At 37.5% G+C, this 25,720-nt stretch overlaps 2 protein-coding genes across 2 annotated transcripts; both read left to right on the forward strand.

The window, feature by feature from the left end:
• The first annotated feature begins 1,045 nt into the window (after window positions 1-1,045).
• LOC144654307 (uncharacterized) lies at window positions 1,046-14,209 on the forward strand. The gene is made up of 15 exons (XM_078514406.1): window positions 1,046-1,159; window positions 2,284-2,336; window positions 2,559-2,600; window positions 2,991-3,284; window positions 3,880-4,071; window positions 4,510-4,701; window positions 5,001-5,117; window positions 6,076-6,117; window positions 6,704-7,189; window positions 8,049-8,249; window positions 8,964-9,113; window positions 9,441-9,824; window positions 10,733-10,918; window positions 13,125-13,259; window positions 13,833-14,209. The coding sequence occupies exons 2-15, from the start codon at window positions 2,285-2,287 to the stop codon at window positions 14,189-14,191; spliced, it is 2,832 nt and encodes a 943-aa protein (XP_078370532.1). The 5' UTR covers window positions 1,046-1,159; window position 2,284; the 3' UTR covers window positions 14,192-14,209.
• Window positions 14,210-16,081: 1,872 nt separating this feature from the next.
• Window positions 16,082-23,771, forward strand: LOC144654382 (carbonic anhydrase 1-like). Its single transcript, XM_078514523.1, has 8 exons — window positions 16,082-16,314; window positions 17,272-17,463; window positions 19,493-19,611; window positions 19,850-19,945; window positions 20,816-20,881; window positions 21,321-21,375; window positions 21,574-21,680; window positions 22,345-23,771. The coding sequence occupies exons 1-8, from the start codon at window positions 16,272-16,274 to the stop codon at window positions 22,648-22,650; spliced, it is 984 nt and encodes a 327-aa protein (XP_078370649.1). The 5' UTR covers window positions 16,082-16,271; the 3' UTR covers window positions 22,651-23,771.
• Window positions 23,772-25,720: the final 1,949 nt, after the last annotated feature.

Genomic DNA, 25,720 nt, shown 5'->3' on the forward strand with positions numbered 1-25,720 from the left:
ATAAAAAACGAGAGGGGCCCAAAATGAAGCGGGGGGAGACACGAACGTGTCGCCCACAGGCGCGGAGGAGAGTCAAGCACAACCACTGAGATCGTCGCGAACGCAGTAGCAGGACCCGCGCACCCCGAATAACTGGCACACGCCGACCAGGTAAAATAGAGATTACCCCGAAAAAAAAAGTTGCCCAAACGTGCGCCCAACAAACGAGAGCGCAGCCCCCCGCCCCCGGCCCGTACGCCTATGGTCACACAATTTTGGACAATTTTAGCACTGGCCAACTAGTCATCGAATTAACTGAAATTTCACAATTAAAGGGCTTAAAGCTGTAGAAGAACGTAAACCAGACACAAAAGGGGTAAGGATAGACAAATTTAAAGAAGACTGAAACAGATTGCATTTGGGTGAAGTCGGTCACGTCGCCCCGACTTTAACAAGTTAATCTAAGTTTTTTTTTCTATGAAAATGCTATTTATAATAGGCTCGAAAATCGTCTTTTCTATTATGTGACTTTAGAATAAAAGATTATAGCTCCGCCAAATTGATGTTTAGGGCTCAAAATCAACGAACATAAACATAATTAGTTAAATATTGTCAAGGCTAGCCCTTTTTAGAATAAAATTATAACAAACAAGTGACAAACAAAGCTGATCGTAGATGATTTTCCGTATATCCCCTTTACATGGCTAATAAAAACTCAGATTTAATTTTTACCACTTATTAAAGGTAAGCATTGACAAGTTGAAGACTCGTCGAGACTCTTCATAACACTACCACTGAGTTACAAAACCAAACAACGTCACCTGCAAGAACAAGAGAAAAGCGCGGGTAAACCAAATGACACAAAAGAGAGAAAACGTCGTTCAAAAAACACAAAGATTGAAACTGGACACCGAGTGCCATGTCGATTATGAAATATAGTTTTATTCAAAATAATTCTTCAAGAAAAAGGGACTTTTTTGGTTATTTACTCTGAGTAATTAAACGATCATTAAACAATAACTAAATAGATTAGCAGGTACATACCCGTTTGTTCAGTGGCCACAATATCTTCAGAAGTGTAGAAATTCTCGTCTTAAGTTGCAAACAAAAATAACGGTGTCTGATTTCACTGGCCGAAAGACTAAACAAATATCGTTTACATATTCTTGAAGCAGGACAGGTAAGATGACCCACTTAAACGTACTTCGTATACGTATATATTTTTACGCCAGTTTCTTACGTGCGAGCTTTTTTCCTTTCAGCCGTCGGTTCTTGACTTGAACTATATGTGTTTTTAACCGGGGATTTGCTGTGAATATGCGCATCATCGTAATTGTTTATTTGCACTCAGTTTTCAAAACAAATCACTTTAACTGTTATGGATAAATAGAGTCCTATTTACTTTCAAGAAACGAAAAAATGCTCGCAAAATTTCGCTCGAACGCTACGGGCAGTAATGAAAGATTAAAACCATTGGTGTTCGCATAATGGTTTCCTGTTTCGATGGCCAGCAAATTCCGTGAAACAAAATTTTCTAATCAATTTGTCTGCAGGGACTAAATTTAATCTATTCAAAATAAAAAAAGTGATAAACGATTTCAGTATCAGAATAAATATTACATATAAGATGAAATCTGGTGAAAGGGAAGCAGTATTGTGAACTTTTCGTAGCCACTCGCTCTTCACTGAGAAGAAAAAGATTTACGGTAATATAAATTACGATGCAGCATATTTTATTATAATTACATCACGTTAACGTTCTTTGTGAGGCACAGTAGCCTAATGCGGGTTAATGCACTGGAGTCCGGATCTAATCTAGCGCCCTTGGCCGTCGTCATTTCGTTATGCTCTTGCGCACGACACCTTACCATCGAATTGTAGGGCGACCTGGGAAGCAACAGGCAATGGACTAGCATCTCATTTAGGGAAGTCAAAATCTTTCTTGTCACTTCTTACCAGAGAATTCGGCGTCAAGCACCAAAAAATATACCTCCTTGGGCGAAAACAGGTTAACCTTGTTATGGTGCTTCTTTAAGGAAACCTAATGTAAATACCCTAAAGTTTGTTTTAATTGTGCGACTGAATCGTCGGGGCCAGACTCCGCGCGATTGCAGCTTGAAGGAACTAGGAAGGCTAATCTCACTGAATGACATGTTACCTCATTGCAAGTTTGTCAAATTTGCACTAAAACAATTCGCTGAAACCCATTTGTACTCGTGGACGGTATTGCTAGAGTGCCTTGCCCTGAGATTTAAACCACAACTTTTCATACTTTTGATGAAAATTAACTTGCTTTCATTACAGGATGAGAGAGACAATTTTTCTTACTTTGCTGTTATGCTCCGGAATCATATCAGGTGAATATTAGACCCCTTTTCATAAGGATATGACAGGAGCCCATTATACGATATTTTTAATCTGATGTACGATGTATTGTTTGACTGACTTGTGCTTTCAATTAACAATAACATTTTGACATCCATGATGCTCAAAGATTTTGCAAAGAAGACAAAATTTTGACCTCTTAAGGTGTCAAAGAAATGTTGCCTATGAAACTTTAACTTTAATTTCTCCTTCAGCTCAAGACTGGAAAAATGTTGGAGACTGTGGAGCTGGATTAGGTAAGATCATTTTAATGTTATTATTAACTGATCATGCCTCATTCCCAAACTGAGAAAAAAAGTCCTCCAAGTTCTACCACCACAGCACGAGACCTTAACAATGGTACAGTGAAGAAGCAAAAAGTATAAGAAATCGATTTTGGTTCATTCGTCAGATTTAGTTTCAGATACATTTTCTTTCTTTTAAAAATATAACACTACCTAGATTTAATATTTGCAACAGAAAAACAAAAGAAAGTAATCATTTTAAATTATACTTCAACTGCCACGATTAGACTTAGATGTCACTGATCGTTGTTCCATAATTTTTAGCTACAATATCCCAGTTGAAAAGTGTCGTTATTCTACCTGCTCAAAGTAATAAATCAATTTAATTTTAACTGCACGTAGAATGCGGTCCACAGTGTCAGCGGCTGTGCCTTATTCAACACAATTACTATCGTTCGCTTCACAACTCTCCGCCACTCAAGTGCGATCCACAATTGGCTAAATCCGCGCAGTCCTGGGCAGATTTTAATGCTCAACAAGAAATGGTTCAACGGTCCATGCCTATAAAGGATTTCGTTGAAAGCATATCCTGGAAGAGATGGGGTTGGAAAGGGATGGAAACTAAACCAGGAGCGATTCCTAGTGCTGTTAGAAGCTGGTACAGTGAGATAAAACACGGCTACGATTACGATACAGGTTTGCCGCATAGAATTTTTTTAACTTTGGTTTATTCGCAACGTCAAAGACCACCGTCAACTTTAAAGGTTACTAAAGGCTACTGACGGACATTTTCTTATCTTCTTTTAGTAAATGAGGCTCATCTCTTTCATAACACGAGCAATCCTCCGTAGCATTAACATGAACAAAACCTAACCTTATGTCACATCTTTCTGTGCTTCGTCTGTTTGAAGGTTCGTTCGCTGTTTCATTCCGTGGACAGAAAAAAGCACGAGACAGGCAAACTTCGCCCTCGTCTTAGGGTTTGCCAAGCTAAGAGAAAGCAACTAGCTGCGTCATTCATCGAAGGCTCTTATTAGAAACGCGTATAGTCCTCTTATTAAAGTGTAGTGTAAACAGTACTATCCGTCTGTCTTCCTTTGTATGGCCACACTTTAAACCGACCCTTGTCCAAATTCCAATTATTGTACCACTAAATAGCTTTGATTCCCCGATCCGTACCGCGTTTAATTAGGGGTACATCACCTTTTTTCCATGGCTGCTTTGGGATAAATCCTAATAATAATTCACAACTGCGAAATGGTTTTGATGCATTTTATTTCCTGTCACACAGGTAAAGGTAAAGGAGAAGTGTCTCATTTTAAGTCAGTGGTTCACGCTCGTGAAGCTCGCCTTGGCTGCGGTATCATCATCAAACCAGGAGATGGAACATACGTTGTAGCTCATTATTCATTGGGTCCTGGGATACAATTCAAGCTAAATGACTTTAGTCCATCCAAAGACGTCGGAGTTAGAAAGCAGCCTGGTAATGCGCAAGCTATGTTTATATATTACCTTTTCGATATACCTCTTACACTTTTGCAACTACCAACATTTAGAATAAGCATTAAAATCTTAGAAGACATTAGGAATCTCCTAAGAAAGGAAGGATTAGACTACGCTTTTTAATATGTAACTGTAATATTCCAGTTAATTTCAACATAGTTAATAGAAGGAATGATGGGTTTTTTAAAAAGTTTTCCGGCCCACCCCCATTTCAAATATAATGTACCATGGCGTTTCACCTTGCACCGAACCTTTCCCTCCCCCTCCCTCCCGTGCCTTGAGGCTGTAAAACTACCCAAATTTTTCAGGATCCTTTGGTTCAGGTAATAGCACAATCAGCGAATACTTACTTTCGAAACTTCATTGAGAATGATCTGAGTTTTGTGAAAAAAATTGGACTTATTATATTAATTACTAGATCCCCAGTGCCACCTCAAATCATTTGAAAGAGAGCAGTGCGGAGAACTGAAAAGCCCATTAATAACCCCAGACAAGTGCATCAACGCGGGCTGTTGCTATGACGACATTTTTATGGATGAGCCCGAATTGCAGTGGCACAATCAGAACGCCACGATATGGTGCTTCAAAAAGAAGAACGACCATTCCACCGGTAGGTGACACACCCGTTTCTTGTATGAAGTAGAAAGCAGGGAATTTCAATATTACGGAAATTGTTATGTTCACCCTTGTACAAGATTTGTGTTACAATCTAATTAGCTCGAGTCCTGGGATTGTGTTCTTGTTTTCCTCAGACATTTGGTAGGTAAAGTCTGTTTTCGAGCCTAGTGGCCCAACTATCCGGGGCTTATTACGGGTTCAGTAGCATGAAGCGACTAGGAGTATTTCTAGTACCTTCTGGATGGGATGTAAACTGAATATAATTTGAATTATATTTTTTTGTTTGCTAAGCTTTCAGAGCTCCAAATGATGCTCCGAAGTCTGGCAATGGACTAATGTGGTCCCAACCGCCAGCTCCCCTGCTAAAGGGAAATCAAGTTCAACAGCTTCAAACGCAGCTTTCGCCAGGTAAGAAGTTTAAAAATTAAATTTAAATTAAGTGTAAGTGAAAGGCTATAAGCACATGGTCCAAATGGGAGGATGTAGTTTGTTCGAATGGCACTAATTTATATCAAACAAACTTGTTACATCAGATCAAGGCAGGTTAATCGTGTAGGTGTAACTCTAAATATTGATATAAAATGATTAAATTGCTAACTTTTGAAGCACGTTAGTTTGAATTGTTAAAGGGACTATGTCACGGATTTTAACTGATTTTTTAACCGCCAAAATTTATATTTGTGTCGAAGGAAACCTAAAAATAATACTCCATTTTTTATTAAAAATTGCTTTTTTAGAGCACTGAAACTGTAAACGAGCATCTTTGGCTGCGGATGGCTCGAACGGAAACGGATTGCATTTTGAAAAAGTTAGGCAAACGTTTTCAAATTGTTCCGGCGGTGTTTTCGAAATATCGATATTTATAGCCGCAGCTTGATTTCTATCCACAAATTAAGGTTATATATTCCTTTAGATGTTCAAAGATAATGTTTATTTAGGGCTTAGTTGCCTACCACTAATTTCAGAACAGTTTAGATAAAAAAAAAATTTATGAAATTCCCGTGACATAGTCCCTTTAAACATCAAAGAAATTTTCGGGCAATTCAGATATGCAGGCCAATTTAAAAGGGGGAACTCAATTAATCGGCATTTTAGTTGCATGAAAGGCCAACACCCATTTCTTGTACCACGCCGGGTTTATCATATTTGGTAGGAAGCCACAGGTGCTAGCAAAAGTAAATTTCATTCAGTACGAGGTGATATGTATAGGGTATGTGTAATCATAGCGTACATTTGCAAGATTGACTCATAGTTGCTATACTAATGTAATATTGAACGAACAGTTTTTTGTCAGGGACTCGCGATTTTCTATTCCAAAAACGTTAGTTTCTTATCAAGGAACGCTGTTTTTTTTTTTGTCTTTTAGTTCAAGATTGGACGAATGTTGGGAGCTGTGGAGCAGGATTGAGTAAGTTAGTTAAGTTAGTTCCTCTTAACTTAGGAAAACAGCAGTTTGTACTAAAAGAGTCTGCGCGCTTTCATTCAACAGCACGGAACTTGGCACTTGTGAAAAGGCTGATAAACAGCAGTAGTAAAACTGAATTTATATTCTAATTCGCTTCCCGCTCAACCGAATATAACACATTTGTCATGTAACAGGCAGCTACTTTAGGGTTGTGTCAACACGAGCTGCAATGCACTTTCCTTCAAGCATTACTAACTTTATTAATCTATCACTTAATGTAAGTGTCATGATCAGAATACTTAGTACACTTGTGCCAATCGTGGACACTGTAAACAAGTTAACAAATATTACAAATAAAATAGAAACGTTACATCCGGGACAATTTTAGAAGAAACGTAAATTTAGCTTCCCATTTTGTAGCCTGTATTGAGGATTTTCTGATATGTCCGGTTGCAACGCAGACTAAGGGGATTGTAGTTTTTTGTTTTGCAATAAGCTTTACTTTAAGCATGCTTTAAGCATGAATTGTGATGAACATGTAAATATGCACTTACGATGTATATATAATGACTTTCTTCTATACACTCAGCTTGTGACCCGACTTGCCAGCTGCTGTGCCTCAAGATGCATAATTACTATCGATCACTTCATAATGCGCCTCCCATGAAATGCGACCCGGAGCTGGCGAAATCTGCTCAAGAGTGGACCGACCAACAGGCAGCAGACGGCAAAATGTACCACTCAGAATGGACAGACAAATTCACCGAGAGTATTTCTTGGAGAGCATGGGGATGGGAAGGAATGGACAAGATGGAGGGAGCCATACCAGGGGCGGTGAGAGGCTGGTATTCTGAGATCAAGAACGACTACAATTATCAAACTGGTAAAGGGAACGGTAAAGCGATTGGTCATTTCCAAGCGGTAGTTTGGAAAGCACAGACTAAACTAGGCTGTGGGCTCAACATGAAACCAAGTGCTGGAACCTTTGTCACTGCGCACTACGCTCCAGCGTCCCATGCAAACGCGGAGAGGGACAAAGTTGTACCGAAGAATGTCACACCAAGAAAACCAGAAGGTTTGTTGACCGTTAACTACGTTTTCAAATGACCTGTAAATGTTTTTGCTTTTATGAATTTTATTTATTTCGTCATTATCAGTATGACGCCAATTCTGTCACCGTTGATCTGACAAAATAGTAAAAATACTAGTTGAAAGAAATTAAAAAAAGTGTAAAGCAACAACGTGTTCCTGGAAAGAAAACGTGAAGATGGTTGTAGAATTACCAAATACAATAGATAGTGCGCGGATCAAAATCGTCAATGAAATAGAATTTGATCATTAATACATGTATTAATGTAAACATTTTGACCCACAGTTCTTGACGTAGCGTTTTCATTAGGATAAGATTACTGTTTGTTTAGGTTTGTGGATGGCTTTAAGCATTTGTCGAGGCAATATTATTGGAAAAATAAATAAATAAATCAACTTTGTTTAACGAGGGTTGCACATAACAGTCTTTCGACTGACAAACCTGTGGCCCTCGGATTCCCGATCGAATTGGAATTTAGAGGTGTTGGTTTTTGTGGAGGGAGGAAAACCGGAGAACCCGGAGAAAAACCCTCGGAGCAAGGACGAGAACCAACAACAAACTCAACCCACATATGACGCCGGGTCCGGGAATCGAACCCGGGCCACATTGGTGGGAGGCGAGCGCTCTCACCACTGCGCCATCCCTGCTCCCCAAATTTATTCCTTGTTGACTTTTTAACAGATGCATCGGTTTAGCAGGATGGTTCAAACTTCATTGTGAAAATGATGAAATGGTCTGCTCTATCACAAACTACCTCTAAAAAAGAAATCCCAACTTTCCACTGTTTTCCGTCTTTGCTGTCTTTTTTGACTACTTCTTTTAAATTTTGATTTCTCTTACTTAGCACCGGGATGTAATATACGTTCAGACAAACGTGTTGACTGCTTTGGCGATTCAGCAACCGAGTTACAAAAAGTACCTTATGTGACTCCTGAGGTCTGCCTTCAGAAGGGTTGTTGCTATGACGACATGGTAATGAGCGAGCCGAACACTTGGTTTTACAAACCTCCTGGGAGAACGTGGTGCTTTAAGAAGGAGGGAGGAGGTAGGCTCTTTAGCTCTTTCTAGAATGATATATGGGTTTGAGATGGGTTAAAAGTCTTCAGGTTTACAATCATTATCCATAAATTCAACACAACTGTCGTGATAAAACATGTAATGCTGTAAGAACCTTCACAAAGCCTCGTAAAAATCAAATTCGAACATGAAACTATAAACTTGAATTTTTATTATTGGCCAAAAAAAATCATAAAACGTGCATTCCATTTACGTTTTAAGGCACCTCAGTAGCCTTTGCAAGTACATACAAAGCCATATCCTCACGACCGTGCCTTCTGGAGCTAAAGAAGAGGGATTCTGGAAACAAATTGATTTATAAGATTGCACTGCCTATTTAATGAACGGATCATAAAAACTATAATTACAACTATCATTACCTCATTTATTGCTGAAAATATAGACGGCAAACTAATCCTGACGGCTAAAGCGGTCAAAAATAAACAAAGTGGATAAAAAGAAAAAAAATTGAAAAAATTGAAAACAACTTTGCCCAAAGTTTTTTCAATATTTTCTAGTTTTTTTTTTCTTTTTATCCACTTTATAAAATTTATTTTCGACCGCTTTAGCCGTCAGGATCAGTTTGCCGTCTATATTTTTCGTTTTAACTTACTTACTGATCCAGGTCTTCAATAGATCCGGCACCACTCATTGGTTTGTCACTGTGATATTGCAGTATTTTCTAATAGTTATTTATTGCTAGGAGGAGGGGGTCAAGGACCTGCAACGCAACCAACCCAAAAACCATCCTCGCAGTCGACTTTACCACCATCCGCAGGGCCCCCAACCACAGGCCCATCATCAGCACCAGGCGGTAGCCCGACTCAGCAACCTACATCTCAGCCTTCTTCAGGTAAATAACTTAGTTCAAGTTATCACGCCTTCGCAGAAAGATGGACAGTTCACTAATAATGAGTGAAGATACCGTCAAAATGATTCGTTTGATACTATCTCATTTGTTTTTTGAAGCGGTGCACTTCTGAACTTGACATAAACTGTTAGGTTAGGCCATATTTCGATAATTGCCGCAACCATGTCACAATTGATTTTAGTATTACAGTAATCATGTTGCAGTTTCTTGAATGATGGTGCAGATCTCGGTGGCCATGCAAGTCAAGAGGGTTAAATATTATTATTATTAGTAAACCCCAAGTACTTATACTTTTTTCCGTTGTTGTAGGAAATGGCGACAAGTGTTTTGCTAATTCCTGTTACAAGTTTTATGAATCGGGCAAAACATGGGCCGAGAACCAAAAAACATGCCAAGGTGAAGGAGGTGATCTAGTTTCTATGGAAACGGATGCTGAGTGGAAGTATGTCAATAGTGAGATTCAAAAAATCACTCTTCCCGGAGTTAATGAATGGCACATAGGTTTGAAAAAACAAGGGGACTGGAAGTGGGTTAGTGGAAGCCCGCTGACCATAAAGAAATGGCAAAGATACGAGCCCTCTGGAGACGGGAATGCCGTTGTTATGTCAAAGGATTACCCGCCGGGATCTCAAGGCCTATTCAATGATCTTTCTGGTCGATATCCCAAACCTTTTATTTGTGAAATTCCCAAAGGTAAGATGATAAGCCAAAACAGTGCAACTAAAGCGAAGCACAACGTGCTACACAATTAGTACTGTATTCGTTAATAGTACGATCTTCACCCTTTTTCGTAATTTCCCTGTGTGATCATGTTCAAATATGGAAAACTGGTACTTATGTGAGTTGTTTCGTAAAGTGTGACTGAGGACAGAATGACATGGATGCACTTCCATTCATTGTCCTTGTCCCTTGTCCTTGCACTTGTCCTAGTTTTTAATCTGAGTTAGCATACAACATAGGTTTTGTCTTTTTATTGTATTTTAGATTTTAATGTATTTTAATGTTTAACATTTATTTTCTCAGAGGACCCTCCTGAAAACCACCCCCTAGGTGATTGGAGGCCTCCTCTTAAAATATTATTATTATTATTATTATTATTATTATTATTATTATTATTATTATATATTATTATTATTATTATTATTATTATTATTATTATTATTATTATTATTATTATTATTATTATTATTATTATTATTATTATTATAATAATCACTAAATTAGCTTCAATGATCGAAAATTTAATAAAAAAGGTCAGGGAGATTCAAGAACGTTTTATTATGAAGGTAATGAAAACTACTGTCCTTTTGATAAAAGGAGAAGAGTTTAAATTTTGCACAAGTAGTGCAGCTGGTATAATATCATTTTGCATGATGAATTGCAGACTTTGTTGGTGTTGGTTTTTTTATTCAGTATGTTTTGGAATATATTTTTACGTTTTTATTGTTTTGTGAATCGGATGAGTACGTAAACAGCATTATTGGGGATATTTTCAAATTGTTTTATCCTTGTACATGTTAGAAATATTTGGTAATGGCTGAAGAAGTTAGTGTGTAGAAAGCTGCTTCTTGTGAAGCAGAAAGATATGCTTTGTCATTCAGGTGGAACTAGTCAGCCTGGACCTCAACAGCCCACGAAACCTCCAGTACTGCCGGGGGCAACAAGTGCACCACAGGGATCGACAAATGTACCACCGGGGCCCACATCTGCACCACCGGTAGGCGCCACCACCCCTGCAGTGGGAAAACCACCTGGTGCCGGCCAACCATCCGGTGGAGGAAACCAAGGTCAGACATTATTTCGTCGGTGATGATATTGTTTCTAGCAAGTAAGGCGTAGACATTTTAAAGAAGCATGTGCGATTTTCTTGCTGAGAAAACAAACTAGGGTTAATCGACCATTTGTACATAAACTAGTAATAGGCACTTGAAAAAGTACTTTTGCTGCCTATGCAACATAAAAGTTTTATTACAACTACTTTTATACAGAGAGTTGCACTTCTGCTTCACTTCTGGCTAAGGAGACCCATAGTGGCTCCGATAAAATAGGATACCACAATTTAAACCATGACATATCAAAAACAGCCGATCAGAACTCAGAAAAGCCGTTGTGTATTCAAAGATGGTATATTCGACGGTATTCAACTTAACCTTTCCATCGTGCGTTGTGATCTTATTCTCGACGAAATTTAGTAAGGGTATTTTCTATGGCATGGTATAAACTAGTTATAAATACACTTTCTCGTGGTATACTACGGGATATTCCACTTGTCACTTAATTTTCTTGGTTTACACACTCGCCTAAAGGTTTGTGTGTATACCGAGAAAATATAAGTGACTCGTGGGATATTCCACATTATTATTCAACACGTGCACATGCGCGCGCTGCCTATATATGGTCAAAATGTTAACGTTATCTGTCATCCGTACATAACAGATATCCTGCGATATACGTAGACAATTTGTTTCAAAAATAAAACAATTATCCTTCTCAATCTTGCGGAATATCGTCTGATTTAGCCAACTCGGCCTACGGCCTCGTCGGATAAGTACTTAACAATTATCCTGCGAAATCGCGCGGAATATTTAACAATTATTCCATGAGCCCGCGTTGGATACGAGGTGGTAAGCCAACGAGGTGCGAAGCGCCGAGTTGGCTATAACGACTCGTATCCAACAAGGGCGAATGGAATAATTGTTTTATTAAATTCTTCTCAAGTTTAAATCGACTGGACATTTCATTTTGATGTAAACGAAGTGATAGTATGAGGAGGCGCGAAAATTTCTGGCGCGGTGTTCACTTCTTGAGTTGAATGAAACATACGAGGAAAGCGAGCCAGATAGTTTTCTTTCCAAGATTTTCCTCGAACAATCCCCTCTAAAGTCGTCTAAATATCCTGGAAATTGTGACAACAGTTAAGAAGAGAAGATCCTAAGCAAAAGCTTTTCGGGAAACTACAAGTCTTGTGCAAGTCGATCGAAGCAAGTGTTTACATTGTACTTCTTTACGGCTCCACGGCTGTCATCAAGACTGCTATATTATTTGAAGCGAAATTCAGCTTAAAGTGGAACAGGTTTGTTGAAGTATAAAAGGACAAAACCAAGATTGAAAGGTAACAAACTTTACGGAAGTGCTGAGCCTAGTTTTATGACGTACACTGAATGAAACTGTGTCAGTTTGCCGTTCTTTCGTAAATTATTCGCTGCTTTTCTACTTTATTGACTCGCTCTTGTTGTGTGTTTACACGGTATTATTAATTAAACTTTTCGCATCAATCCTTTTGTTTTGCGTAGTTAATTTTACTATGGCATTTCTGTGGTTGTGGTAGGCACCGCTGATTATTTCTTGTTCATAAAGTTCGCCAAATTTGCTGTTTTTCAACCATTTTTCCAATGGAACTGTCGCTTCCTGTAGAAACATTTTAGCTTGGCAAAAGTAACGCAATCATTTTCCAAATAAGGTCAAACTAAGGTATACGAGCTGACAACCGGGATTGAGTGAACCAATCAGAATGCTAGAAATGCAATATCCGTGGCTGAAAATTTAATAATGCCTTATACTACTTAGCCGACGAGACCGTAGGCCGAGTTGGCTAAAATCAGACGATATTCCGCAAGATTGAGCACGATTATTGATTTATTGTTCAACAAATTGTCAACGAAACACATTTTGCACATAGAAAAACTGTAATTATGCAGCGCTTTACAAGATTCCAGTTGAATCTTATCAACCTACGAATATTGCAGGATATCTGTTATGTACGAATGACAGATATCGTTAACATTTTGATCATACATGGGCAGCGCGCGTATATGTTGAATAATAACAGGCGATATTCCGCGCGATTTCGCAGGATAATTGTTAAGTATACCACTCCAAAGTGCTGCATAACTGGTATGTATAAATGTAAGTTATGTCTATCCGACAACGAAAATGTAAGTCAAAACGTTTATTTCGGATTGCCATTGTGTATTTTTGTTTTTTGTTCTTCAGGTATGACAGGATTTGAAAAGGATTGCTTGAAGGCTCATAACGAATACCGAGCAAAACATGGCGTTCCACCTCTGAAATGGAATGCAAAACTACAAGAGGATGCACAGAAGTGGGCGAACTATCTTACTACGATAAGTAAGCACTATTCCCTGCAACTATTGGGCAAATGTTGATACACGTTCAGATTATATATGATGAGAATATCCAAGCGTCTAAAAAAACATCAGAATTGATTGAGTTTGGTAAAAAGAAGACGAAAAAGAACTTCCAAAAGCCACAAGGATAGGAAGCAAAGCATTGCTCTTCGAAGAAAATTGCAATGGGTTTAACCGCTTCGCCCAAAATACTATTTTGTTAGTTTGAAAGCTTGTCCCTGATAGAATTGCAACTTCTTCTTGTCCAAACATAATGTAACAAACTTTGCTGAATTGCTTATTCTAATGTTACGGCGCGTTTATTTTATTCGTGTGCACAGCAAGGCATATTTTTTACAGGAAACCCTGCATGGGACCAGAAAAAGTATTCACATAAGTACGTTCCTAAAACACGAATAAGTGCGTGTTTACAGGATGTGCCCGCCTATAGGAAGAGTCCGTAAACAGAGGTCTTACTGTACTTCTACTGCTTCTACTAATTTTTTGGTTAATTGACACTTAAAAAGTGATTTATTAATGTTAGTTATTTATTTCTTTTCCCTTAAATTTGCAGATCGGATGGAGCATGATACCGGGGTCGGTTATGGTGAAAATATCGCTTATTTCCAACCGGGTGACCCTACAAAGATGCCAATACAGTGTCAAGGGCCAAAGACACCCAATTGTGTTCAGTGTCGTGAAATGGTAGCAGACTGGTACGCTGAAGAGTCAAACTTTGATTACAACACGGGTGAAAGCAAAGGAGGCGTCATCACACATTTCACTCAAGTGGTTTGGAAGGCGACCACGGAGATGGGAATGGTAACTGCTCTCAGTGCCGACAAGTGGTTTACTGTTGCACGATATACACCAAAAGGAAATATGCTTCCTGCAGAAAATTTTAAAAAGAATGTGCCCAGACCTCAGCAGTAGAAAAAGGATCTTAGTGAGTCTTAAGGGATTGTGTATTTTGTTGTTTTGTTTGGTGAGGGAAAGTGAACATAGGGTTTCTTGCTTTGTGAAACACGGGCGCTTTTGTAGATTTTACGGGGAACTCATCAAGGCCCAGGAAAGTTTCGAAAAGTAAACAAAAGGTAAAAAAAGTAAGAGGGATGGAAACGTTTCCATTCTCGCATTTATTTGCGAGATAGCTGCAATGTTTACTAGGATAGAATCCATGATATAGTACATTTAGCTCAGTAACAGAAATGTAAAAGAACTCTATAATATGGAATAAATCAGTTATGCCCTGCTTTAAATCGAATCGTTTTACCGTTTACTGTGTCAGTACCTATTTTTGGCTTCTAAAATTTAATCGTCAGAAACATTATATGGACTACATAAATAGTATGCTTAGATTTCATACCTTCATAGCTAGGCTTCATAGTTTATGCGTATTTTTCTGGACGAATTTTTCATTAAACAGGTGGTTCTCTATACGCCTTGTTGATAGAAAAATATGAGTGTAAACTAGTTAAAGTAGCAAGCAAAACCTACAGACTTTTTCACGTTATAGAGCGGTTTTCACTTTAGTGTCGAAAGTAAATTGCGTTTGCTTTGGTTTTGCATTGCTACGCAAAGTGATTGGCTCAAAAATCTCGCTCAAAAATCTCTCAGCCAATCAGAAGTAAAACCAAAACCAATCATGACGCGCTCACGCACGTTTTCCCGCGCTTCGTGTCAGCTACATGTACTTGCTTCGAGTTTTGATTGGCTCACTGGATTGTCTGTGTCTGTGATTGGCCAGAGTAATTACTTTGGTTTTGGTTTTACGACACTCAATTGAAAACTGCTCTAAGTAACGTAATGGTCCAAACTGTCAGATACATTAAGCCGAATTACAGGCCAAACGGTTCCCACCCTCTCCTTCGTCAGCACTACGGAATCACCACTACGTGCATATCACCTCGTCCCATCGGGGTCTTTAGTTTGTTTATTTGCTGATTATAATCAGTAAACCGCAAGTTGATGTTGATGTACTAGCTATTGAGGTAATAATATTGAATGTCGGTGGAAAGGGGCACTATGACTGAAATTTCCTTTCACGCACTTTTTGTGTAAATACATGTTTGTTTTTTGTTAATTTGTTTTTCTCATTCTGAATTTTTTTCTCCTTTCCACTTCTATTTATTTTTGTTTTTTCGACCATTAACTTTCAAAAAATAAATATTTTTTTTTGACCCTCATGGGCCCGATATTGGTGATATTGCATAGTTTCCGCGCTCAAAGTTGTATTAAATTCCTCCTAACATCGCATGACCTAGTTCAGAGTGCAGTTTAGCAAGGCTCTTTGGAAAATTGTTTGCATAATTATTATAAATCAAGATAATTATTCTAAGAATACTCGCGAAGTGATCGATATTACAGATAAAAGGTGTAAGATTTTCATTTTATTTACAAAAATACTTTTCTTGGGGTTTTGTGCAAGAGTGTGTTTACTTATTTAGTAAAAGTTCTGAAGCTCGACAATGCTCAGTTAAGATTAACTCTGTCTGACATTAGGAATATCTTGTAAACTAAAAGTGGTCGCTTATTGAAATGCATTCACGCAGACTTATCTCATAAATATTCCACAAAACATCGCGCATTTTGTCTGCTAAAAGCTTTTATTTTGATTACATTTAACAGTGGCTGTGTGATTTGGTGCGGTGTTCTTCTCTTAATCTGTCTTACTTGTCGCTGAAGCTCATTTGCATATATAAGGATAATAACTTTGGCACGCATCTGACCATTTGGGAAACCAACAGACAAAAATAATGATAAATTCATAATGCACTCTCAAGTATTGTTTACACGACTTCTCCTGCGTAGTGCGCCGGCTATTGGCCAAATTAGTCACGTCTCACGAGAATATTCTCAACTTTTGCTAAACATAGATTCTAATTAATTCAAAACGCACATAGAGAGCTTTTCGTTGTGAAACGGAAAGCAGCAGGCTGATTCACGGAAGAATACGCTTTCGTTCCTTTTAATGAATCTGCGGCTTAATATTCTTTAAACTTTTCGGTGTACAATGGCGAATACTTCTTCGTGGAGTTATGCTGATAATGGTTTCGGTAAGTAATTCACAATGATTCCTTTCTTGTTTGCTACCGTCGGTTTCGTAGTTAAACTTTTAACCTAGTATATTAGATTTTGTTGATCGAACCTATCGACGTTTCCTTGGTTGTGAATTTAGCTGTATTCACCGAAAAATACATTTTGCATTTCTTCAATATGAAAGTTAAATATAACGTTCGGAAAAGTCTAAGGGCTGCCCCTTGCTTATCTTTCATCTATCTCTTTTCATTTTGTTTCAATTTATTATTTTGGATATCAAACTTTTCCAATTTGTCTGCTTCATCGAAGAAATTCAAGTGAAAATTCTATCCTTTATTAATGTATCACTTACTGCGGTACCTTAAGAAATATATTGCGAACTGTGTGTAAAAGTAATGTTTAAAATGCATTTTAAAACTGGGTTATTTCTCCCGACGGCATAATGTTCCAATGTCAGTTTTCTTCCGGTTTTGCTGTCGATTCATTCGGTGTTAAATATGTGGTTGGATCACAGTTCCAGTTAAAATTCTCAGCAAGAATTATATTCTGCATTCTGTCAATATATCACCGGGTGAAAATAACTTGTATCAAAATGGTAGCCCGAAAAACCACTGGATTAAAAGCCATGGCGAAAAGTGTAAGCTTAGTATCTGAATCTCGAATCTTGAATGTGAATTTTAAAGTTTCCTGAATTTCATACCTTTTAATATTTTACCAAACCAGAATCAAGCAAAGACAAAGCCGTCTTTAATTCAAAAGATTAATTTTCTTGTTAAAACTTTCTCGATTCTACTCCCCAATTTGCTCGCAGCACGAAAACACTTTGCAAAACATCTTTCAAGTCCATCTTTCGTTCAATTTGCATATGGATATAAAATTTAAAATGCTTTCGCAACTTCAATCAGTGTCTTAAATATGTATTAAATATTAATTCCATCAACCCTATCAAGAAATGTATTACACTATAATTTCAGGTCCTCGAAGTTGGCAGGATCGCTACAAGGTCGCCGAAGGCAATTTGCAATCTCCAATTAATATCGAGACAGCTCTGGCGGAAGACGATAAGTCTTTGGGACCAATCAAATTTCATTACACGAACATCAACAACAGCACAATAACAAACGATGGACGGCATCTGCAAGTCACGTTAACAAGAAACGAGTCAGGTAAACAAGCGAAATTTTTGGAAAGAATTTTTTCATCTATGTATGAATTTCGTTTGTTGTTACACAATTTCGAGCTAAACTTAAATATGAAAAAAAGCAATCAAAATGTGGACAATATAAGACTGCAACAGTTATATATTGAAATAGTTGCGAAGGATATTAAAGATATTGAAATGTCTACAATGTGTTTGAGCACAAATTAAATTGGCGTATCTAACCTGTACACAGACTATAGGATGTATTTTTTTGAATGTTTTTGCGGTGCGGCGGTCAAAATATTATTAAAAGAATTTAATCTTCTCCGTGTTTGTTTTTTGTTTTGCTTTATCTGTGAGTTTGCACTAGGACAGTCTGTGGTTTTTTAACAATATTGTAAACATTAGCATAAAAATGAAGTCCTTGTCGATAATAACTAGCTAAAGCCTCTCCTCATTGTTTGGGTAAATATAGTCTCATGACATTCTTTTCAAACACTTCAACTAAAACGTTTACATTGGTTCTTATAAATGCCAAACAATAGAAATATCGAGCTATCAATATTTCTATATTGACAGAGGTTTCAAGTGTTATAATGCAAAAGAGGTTCACACTAATTATTGAATTTTGTTGCAACAAAAGAACGACAATAAGATAGTAAGACCTAAAAAAATACGTAATGTTTATATTTATTTTTTGCTTTGTCGATTTTTTTTTTTTAATTTCCTGGAGTTTTATTATTTAAACTTCGTATATTGAGCTCCGTATTCTTCCTTCAAATTAGCTTTGCTGAAAGAAATTATCGTTATCATTGTTAAAAGGAGCTATCAGTGTTGCGATGAACAAAATTACTTTCAGTTTGAAGGAAACTTTAGAATAACCGTTTTCTATAAAGGTCGAAAAACACCAAAGTAACAATAAACCGAACATATATAAAGTTAGTCAGGGCTGAAGGAAATTAAGACAGATTAACAACGACAAACTTAAAAATAAATGACAAAAATTTTTTGAAGATACTTCGTTGATGACGTACACGGTAGCTTCTTGAACACGTACCATATCGTGCTAGACAAGTTGGCTGCTGCATGAGTTTAAGAGATATATCTTTTTATGTTCAAGTTCATCACATCAATAAAGCTTATGTCTCCTGCAATTGTGCTTGAGTTTTCCATTCAATTTATTTAAATTCAATCTTGTAAACTCTGTTGGAGACTATACATAAGTAATAACTAACACCAAAATCGATTAAGTAAGCATCACATTTTTGCCAAAAAGTTGTCAACCATTCAATGAAATATAGCAAATGATTTGTGAAATGCCGGTTTGCCGTACAATCTAATCAAGTGGAACTATAATTTGCAGTTGATTCTCATTAACCTCACATTGATATACTACGAAAAGGTGTTAACGTTTTTAAAACTCTGTCGTTTGGCTGCTGACTGAGATTAAACGTCGGGTGTTTACAAGTTCAAAGTTAAAATTCACAGCATGGTGTTTATGTTCCAATTTTCAAAAAAAACTCGGCTTTGGAGAAAAAAAAATCCTTTCCAATTGCCAAAGCGTTTTCTTCCAACAGAACGTTTTGAGGTGCATCAGTTTTGCATCGGTGTATATTTTTCTATTATTCGTCAACTGTGCCCTTGACAAAAAATACTGAGATCATGGTCTGAATAAAAAAGGTTGTTTCCGAAGTAATGTTCGGTCATTACTTCTAGAAACTAAAAGGAAGAAGGCGAGTTTCTATTTCTCTTGACCGACCGAGTTTTCCGACATATTTTTACGTTTTTTTTTTTTTTAATTTTTCATTAATAAGTGTGATGCCGGACGTACCTCTCTAGGTCGAAGCACAAGTTATTTTATATTTAAATAGTACATACACACATACATAGTATGTATTATAGTGGTGGAAAATTTGGTTTTTTTTCAAAGTAGTGTTGCGAAGTAAGTTAACTACGGTCTCGTCTGCGAAAAGTTTTTGCTCCATTTTTGGACTGTTCGTTTTTGGTGGTTTTCAGTCCTTTATACTCATATGCAAGTTTTCATTCTCTTCCAGTTGTGACGGGTGGTCCGCTTACAGACCAATACCAGTTGGCTGTTATCCGTTTTCACTGGGGACATGACAACAGTTCAGGCTCTGAACATTCAATTGATGAGCAAAATTATCCATTGGAGGTACTATACGGACTGTTCTGTTTTGGTCTTTTATTTTTTTTGGGGGGGGGAAATGGCCATTAGAGAAGAAAAAAGTCACATAAATAGTAAATGCTTGCGTGCTGCCATTACTTTTTTGTTTCACAACTCTATAAGCCTAAATTCTAACTTCCACCAAATCTCCTTCACTCTTGGAAGAGTATCTCGAAGGCTAATTGTGTCTGATTGTAGAACTTTAACTATTTTCAACTGCCAACAGGTTCAACTTATTCACTGGAACAAATGTCTATACAAAAACATCGGAGAGGCAATGGCTGGAGAAAACGGACTATGTATTATTGGGCTTCTCTTTCAGGTAAAACCAACGTTTGTATAAGTATCAGGTCAATAGATATATCACCTCGCTCCCAATGTGTGCTTCAATAGTCAGTTGGTAGAGCATCGCACCGGTATCGTGGAGGTCACGGGTTCGAATCCCGTTGAAGCCCTGAATTTTTTTCAGGCTTCTTTATTCCAATTGCCTAAATTGGAAATCACTGCGACGATCATTTATCACTTTCAGATATATCATCAGTTGTACAGAAATACTTGCTTTAACATTGCAATGATTCTTTACGGTTAGCCATGTGTTCTAATCTAGCTAAATCTCGTTCGGTTGATATAACAGGCACTTTTTTTGGGATTTGTGCAGTAAAGTCGGTTCAACGCCTTCCAGGATTATGACCTCTACGTAAACAATCCACTAATACTGGCCTTAATATCGTCTATTTACTTGTTTTCTTTTTTTTTTATCTAGGGATTTATTTGTTCGGCTTTTTTTTGTCTGTCTGTCTGTCTGTCTGTCTGTTCATTTGTCTGTCTGTCTGTCTGTCTGTCTGTCTGTCTGTTCATTTGTCTGTCTGTCTGTCTGTCTGTCTGTATGTATGTTTGTTTGTTCGTCTGTTTGTTTGTTTGCGTTACGCACTTTTGACATAAAGCAAGTTATTACTTTTAAAAAGTAAAGGTGGGATCCGTTTCTCCGAGTTGGACTGATTAGATAAAAAAAATATATTTTTTCACTATTTGAAAATATTGCAACGAAAAGTTGATAACATAAGATTGAATTTTATTTTACGGTACATAGGCTAGATCGTACGTAGGATCTCAGTAAATAAGCACTTGTTGGCATACGTACATGTAGGAAGAAGTCCATCAAGTTACTTGCACATATCATCATTCTTGGCAGGTATCGGATGACGACAATGAAAGTTTAACACCGATTATTAAATTACTCTCACGTGATGAAAACAAGGTGAGATTCTACAAAATTAAGTCTATAGTTGTTGGACGTGCAAATCTTTCTTTAATCTTGGAATTCTTTCAAAGGACTTGTGAGTACAAAGCAAGTTTCGATTCAACAGAGTAGTTCAGTGAATTTTTTGTTCCTGTTTCGAGTCCAGTACAGGTTTTGGCTTACAAGTGTTTTGTTTTGTGTACCAAGTGACAACTAGCTGGTTCTCAAAGATAGCAGGCGACCTCGTAGAAATTCGAGGAAATTCAAAAATCAATCTCTGATTGATGATTTTCTGGAGAATGAGAAATGTCTCTGAGAGATATAAGCATATCCAGCCAGTTCCCGCAAGGCCTTTGCATGGTACTCCCCACTTGACCGCAAAATGTAATTATTGTCACAATTTGTACCACTGAAAAACTAGCTGCTTTCTTTTTACGATTTTTGTGCTTGATTACAGGGTTGCTTTTCCTTGGAGGTAAAATCTACCATTGACCCAAGCCACTTCATTAAAGGTTAGTTTGTTGTAACAATTTTCCTTAAATTATTATGTAAACCCTAAAGTGCAAACATGCAAATTGTCAGAGGACGTTTTTTGAAAATGGAAGCAAAGTTTTATGACTCTCTATGACATGTTCTATGGGGCGCTAGAAATGTTTCTATTTTTGCAATTTTGTGATCAACACAAGTAATATTCGATGCTTGTCTTGCAGACATGACAGCATATTGGACATACCAAGGATCTCTCACTACTCCCCCCTTAAGTGAAAATGTGACTTGGATAATATCACAAAATTTAATGGATATATCCGAGAAACAGGTCAGTGAAATGATGGAGGCGAGAATTTATTTACTATAAGTACCATTTTTTTAAAGCAGGTAACCAATGATTTAACATTTTGTAGAACTAGCCTCAACAATCTGTTGATGGCCTTTTACGCAACAAGATGGCGAGGAAATTGAATAAAGAGAAAAGTGCATCGTTGTTCTGCTCTTGTTCTTCTTAGAGGGGAGAGCTGTTTAGGGCTCCTCGAAATTTTTCCCACAAAAAATTCAACGTGAATTTGTTTCTACTGTTGCAATTTATTTTAAACTGATCAGGTATAAAACTTTGTTAAGTTTCTGAAAACAGGCTTCAGTTAGTCCTTTAGGACTAGTACTCGCGACTGTTTCTGCAATGTTAAACAGAGCAGCTTTGTAGAAGGGACCTAAAGTGAGAGGGAGGGGATATAAAACCCCATTTCTCAGCCCAAATTTGGCCCAAATCCTTTCCCAGCCAATTGTTTTCCTGATGTTTCAAATCCCAGTCCCTGTTCTATTGTTTATTTGTTTGTGATTCTCATTCCCATTGACACAAATCTCGTTTTCCACGCAAAAAAATTGCCTATATTCCCGTTCCTATTTTACCCATTCAGGCCTCTCTTGATGCCATGCATTTGACAGATGATACTGATTATTATATTATATTTTCTTTTATTTGACAGATAAATGCATTCCGCAGTGTGCGTAACAGTAGTGGGGAGCCAATGGCAGGCCATTGCAGACCACTCTGTCCATTGAACGAGAGGTCAATACGGTCCTGTATCATTGAAAGTATCAGCGATATCGAAAACGATCAAGACAGCAACGAAAATATTATTGAAGACGGTGACGGTGACGACGATAAAGAAAACGAGCTGCCAGATGAGAATGCGAATTACCATGGAAACGACGCTGAACTAGATATCACCGAGAAGAGTTACTTTGAGGAGATTTATAAATTGGAAGGGGTGACCAACAGCACTGAATAATGCCTGTGTGTGGCCTACAGACGTGGACCTTAGTTTTACTCTTTTCAAGGTTCGGTTTATAGTTTAAACTGAGATGGTTGTAAACAAATGATTCCAACATAAAAAATAATAAGACGGTGATAAATCAAAGACTGATAAGAAATTCTTCCTCTCAAAGACTTTCCAGCCCCTTCCCTTCATTACGTCTTTTTCGGTTTTCGTGGCCTAGTCCATGTGAACATAACAGTATCTCTTTCTTTGGTACTTAAATGTCTTCGATTATTAAAAGCAAAATTCATTTAAAAATGGACGGCTCTAATATATCCTTAGGTCTGTTTAGGTCAGTACTACTCCCAAGATCAAGAAGTTTGGCAGTAAAGAAAAGGCAACATCCGTTTTTTTTTTTTTCTCATCAGCACCTGTTTTCTGGGCATTCTTTAGTTATAAGAAATTAGATTCTGAGAATTTTTTTTGATAAACGTTGGACACTTTATGTCAGTGCAACAAAAATACGTAGTAAAGAAACTTACATTTACCAAGGGTAATCACATCACAGCCTTGCATAGCAAAAGCCATGGGATTTTTCTATCGATATAAACTGTAGTTGTTGTGGTTCAAATTTACCCTTGGTACAAATCGTTATTTTCCTTTGTTTTATTATTAATTATGACATATTACCATACACTAGAACACAGGAAAATACCAAATTGTAACAAGGGTAAAATTGAACCACAACATAGATTCTTTAAAGTGTTTGAGCTAATGACTAAGAATAGCATAACATAATAGGCATAACTAAAGATATAGTACAAGGATGAATGTGGCAACCATATAGCCCATTTCCGAAGGAGCTTATTCAACCATAAGAGTTATGATTAAGACGTTTTGTCCAGGCTGGATGTCGTGGGTCAATGCGAGAGAGAAAAGGTAGTAGTTGGCTGACAAGGAAGAAATGCTCAAGATGTTATTAAATATTAAATTTGAGAAAAAGCTATGTTATTAGGCTGTTTCAAATTTTGTAAATAAAAAATTTATCAAAATCTCCTATTAAAAAGCAGTAGATACAAACCAGACTCTTTAAAAAGGAAATCCAAAGGTTATCATTGTATTATGAAGTCCTCAAAATAAAAAGGATAAAAGTGTTATATGTATGGTAATCGAAAATAACAGTCTTGTTTTATCAAGTCGGATGCATGTCGGATCAGTCGGATGGCACTTAAAACCTTTTGTAGTTTTGTTAATGTTCGCATGACGTTTCAGTAAAAACGAAGTCGCATGTTCGGTTCTCAAGCCCCTGCGAGGTGCATTGGAAGGTCATTCTATGGTTTGATAATGGCTAAAAAGAACTGAATATTTCGGCTGTTTTACCCGAGACAAAATTGTAAATTTTGTTTCCTTTTATTGTCAAAAATCACTGTCCGTCGCTAAAAAAAAAGCTCTTTGAACACGACGATTAAAAGAATGAGAAGTGACGTTCATTGTCTCGCAAGTCAATCGTATTTCCATTTAAAAAAGTTGGCACTCGTTTGAGAGTCTTATAGAACTAAAAGAACAAAGGGGAAAGGCCGGTCTTCCCAGATTGATTTGACTGCCACTTGTGTATTCTCCTTCTTTAACAAACTTAAATATAGAGGATCGCCTTCCCAACCCCTAAAAAAACCCTTCTGTGCGCGAATGCCTTATTAGTTTTTCGAAAATTAGCAAGGGCTACGGACACTCACCACACAAAACTAACAATGGCCCACGAAATCTTATGATAAAAGAAAAAAAAACACTAATAGAAGGTACATTTTTACAGATAAAGCACTCAGCTATCGAAAAAGAGGAAGCCTGAATTTATTAAGAACACGTACGATTTTGATATTCATCAACCGCGAGACCATGCAAACGCCCCAAGGAAAACTCCCGTTTTCGAGTAAAGGCAAAACGTAAGCCATAAAGTTTATGGCATGTGTTTAGATTTCACTGTTTTCGAAAAATAGTTTTCCGCCATCTTAAAAAAAATAGAGGCACGGTGGTCTTTTGGTTAGCGCGCCGGACTCCAGATCGAGCGGTGGCTTTGAGGCTTGGCCGGAGCGCACAGTAGTGTTCTTGGGCAAGACCCTTTGCTCTCATAGTGCCTCTCCACCCAGGTATTTTAATGGGTGCCAGTGAATTTACTGTTGGGGGTAACCCTGCGATGATCTAGCATCCTACATAAACCGAGATATGGCCCCAGTCCCGGTGGGCCACTAGGTTCGACAACAGACTTCGTCTTAAATTTTACTTATCTTAAAATTAGCGGACACGCCCTTTAGCTTTAGAGCAGCGTTAAAGAAAAGAAAAACGTGATAAGGCGTTCTCTGGTAAAAATGTTTAAAAATATAAGCTTTTGGCAGCCGGCCTGTTGTCTTTGACGGATAAAAAACCATGTGTGATAAAATGGACCTAAATTTGAATATAACAAGTGAAACGCGTAAGTTAAAAATTATGTGTAAAAAGAATGTTTCAGAATGCTTAAAGTGTTAAAATTAATGTTCGTTTAAAAGAATTCCCTATGCGCCATGTCCTTACAGCAAGGCGCCCAAAAGTGTGACCACTTTTAATTTATTCACATTCTTCCGTGAGATTTAATCCAATCAGAAGTCAACTGGAACCTGTCCTTGGTTTCTGATTGGATGGTGGTTGCACGAAAGAATGTGGGCGCCTTGCTGTAAAACTACATTAGCGAGACAAACAAATGGTTTAGTACAAGACGTAAAGAACATATTAGAAATACTAAACAATGTACTATTAAGGTTCCAATGTAGCGAAACATGCCTGGACTTTTGATCACGTCATTGACTGCTAAGATGGTTGACAAGGGTAACAGCCGCATCAGAAAGACGCTAGAATCGTGGCACACAGCGAAAACGGTCTAGGCCGATAACAATTCGTGCCCACTGCCGGGACAATATAAAAGTCTTTTAAACAAACATATTTTTAGCTTTTTAATTTATGCGTTTCACTTTATCACATAGTTTTTTTTATCCGTCGAAGACAGCTGACCGGCTGCTGAAAGCTTATAATTTTAAACACATTTTTACCAGAGAACGCCTTGTAATGAATCCTT

The sequence above is a fragment of the Oculina patagonica genome, chromosome 5 (assembly GCF_052425735.1).
Source record: "Oculina patagonica isolate OP01 chromosome 5, crgOcupat, whole genome shotgun sequence".
NCBI lineage: Eukaryota > Metazoa > Cnidaria > Anthozoa > Scleractinia > Oculinidae > Oculina > Oculina patagonica.

Coding starts and splice junctions, on each gene's coding strand:
- LOC144654382 (XM_078514523.1), top strand. CDS start 16,272: ATGGCGAATACTTCTTCGTGGAGTTATGCTGATAATGGTTTCG. Junction 20,882..21,320: donor TCTCACGTGATGAAAACAAG/GTGAGATTCTAC, acceptor GCTTGATTACAG/GGTTGCTTTTCCTTGGAGGT. Junction 21,681..22,344: donor TGGATATATCCGAGAAACAG/GTCAGTGAAATG, acceptor TTTATTTGACAG/ATAAATGCATTCCGCAGTGT.
- LOC144654307 (XM_078514406.1), top strand. CDS start 2,285: ATGAGAGAGACAATTTTTCTTACTTTGCTGTTATGCTCCGGAATCATA. Junction 2,601..2,990: donor AGACTGTGGAGCTGGATTAG/GTAAGATCATTT, acceptor AACTGCACGTAG/AATGCGGTCCACAGTGTCAG. Junction 9,825..10,732: donor TATTTGTGAAATTCCCAAAG/GTAAGATGATAA, acceptor TTTGTCATTCAG/GTGGAACTAGTCAGCCTGGA.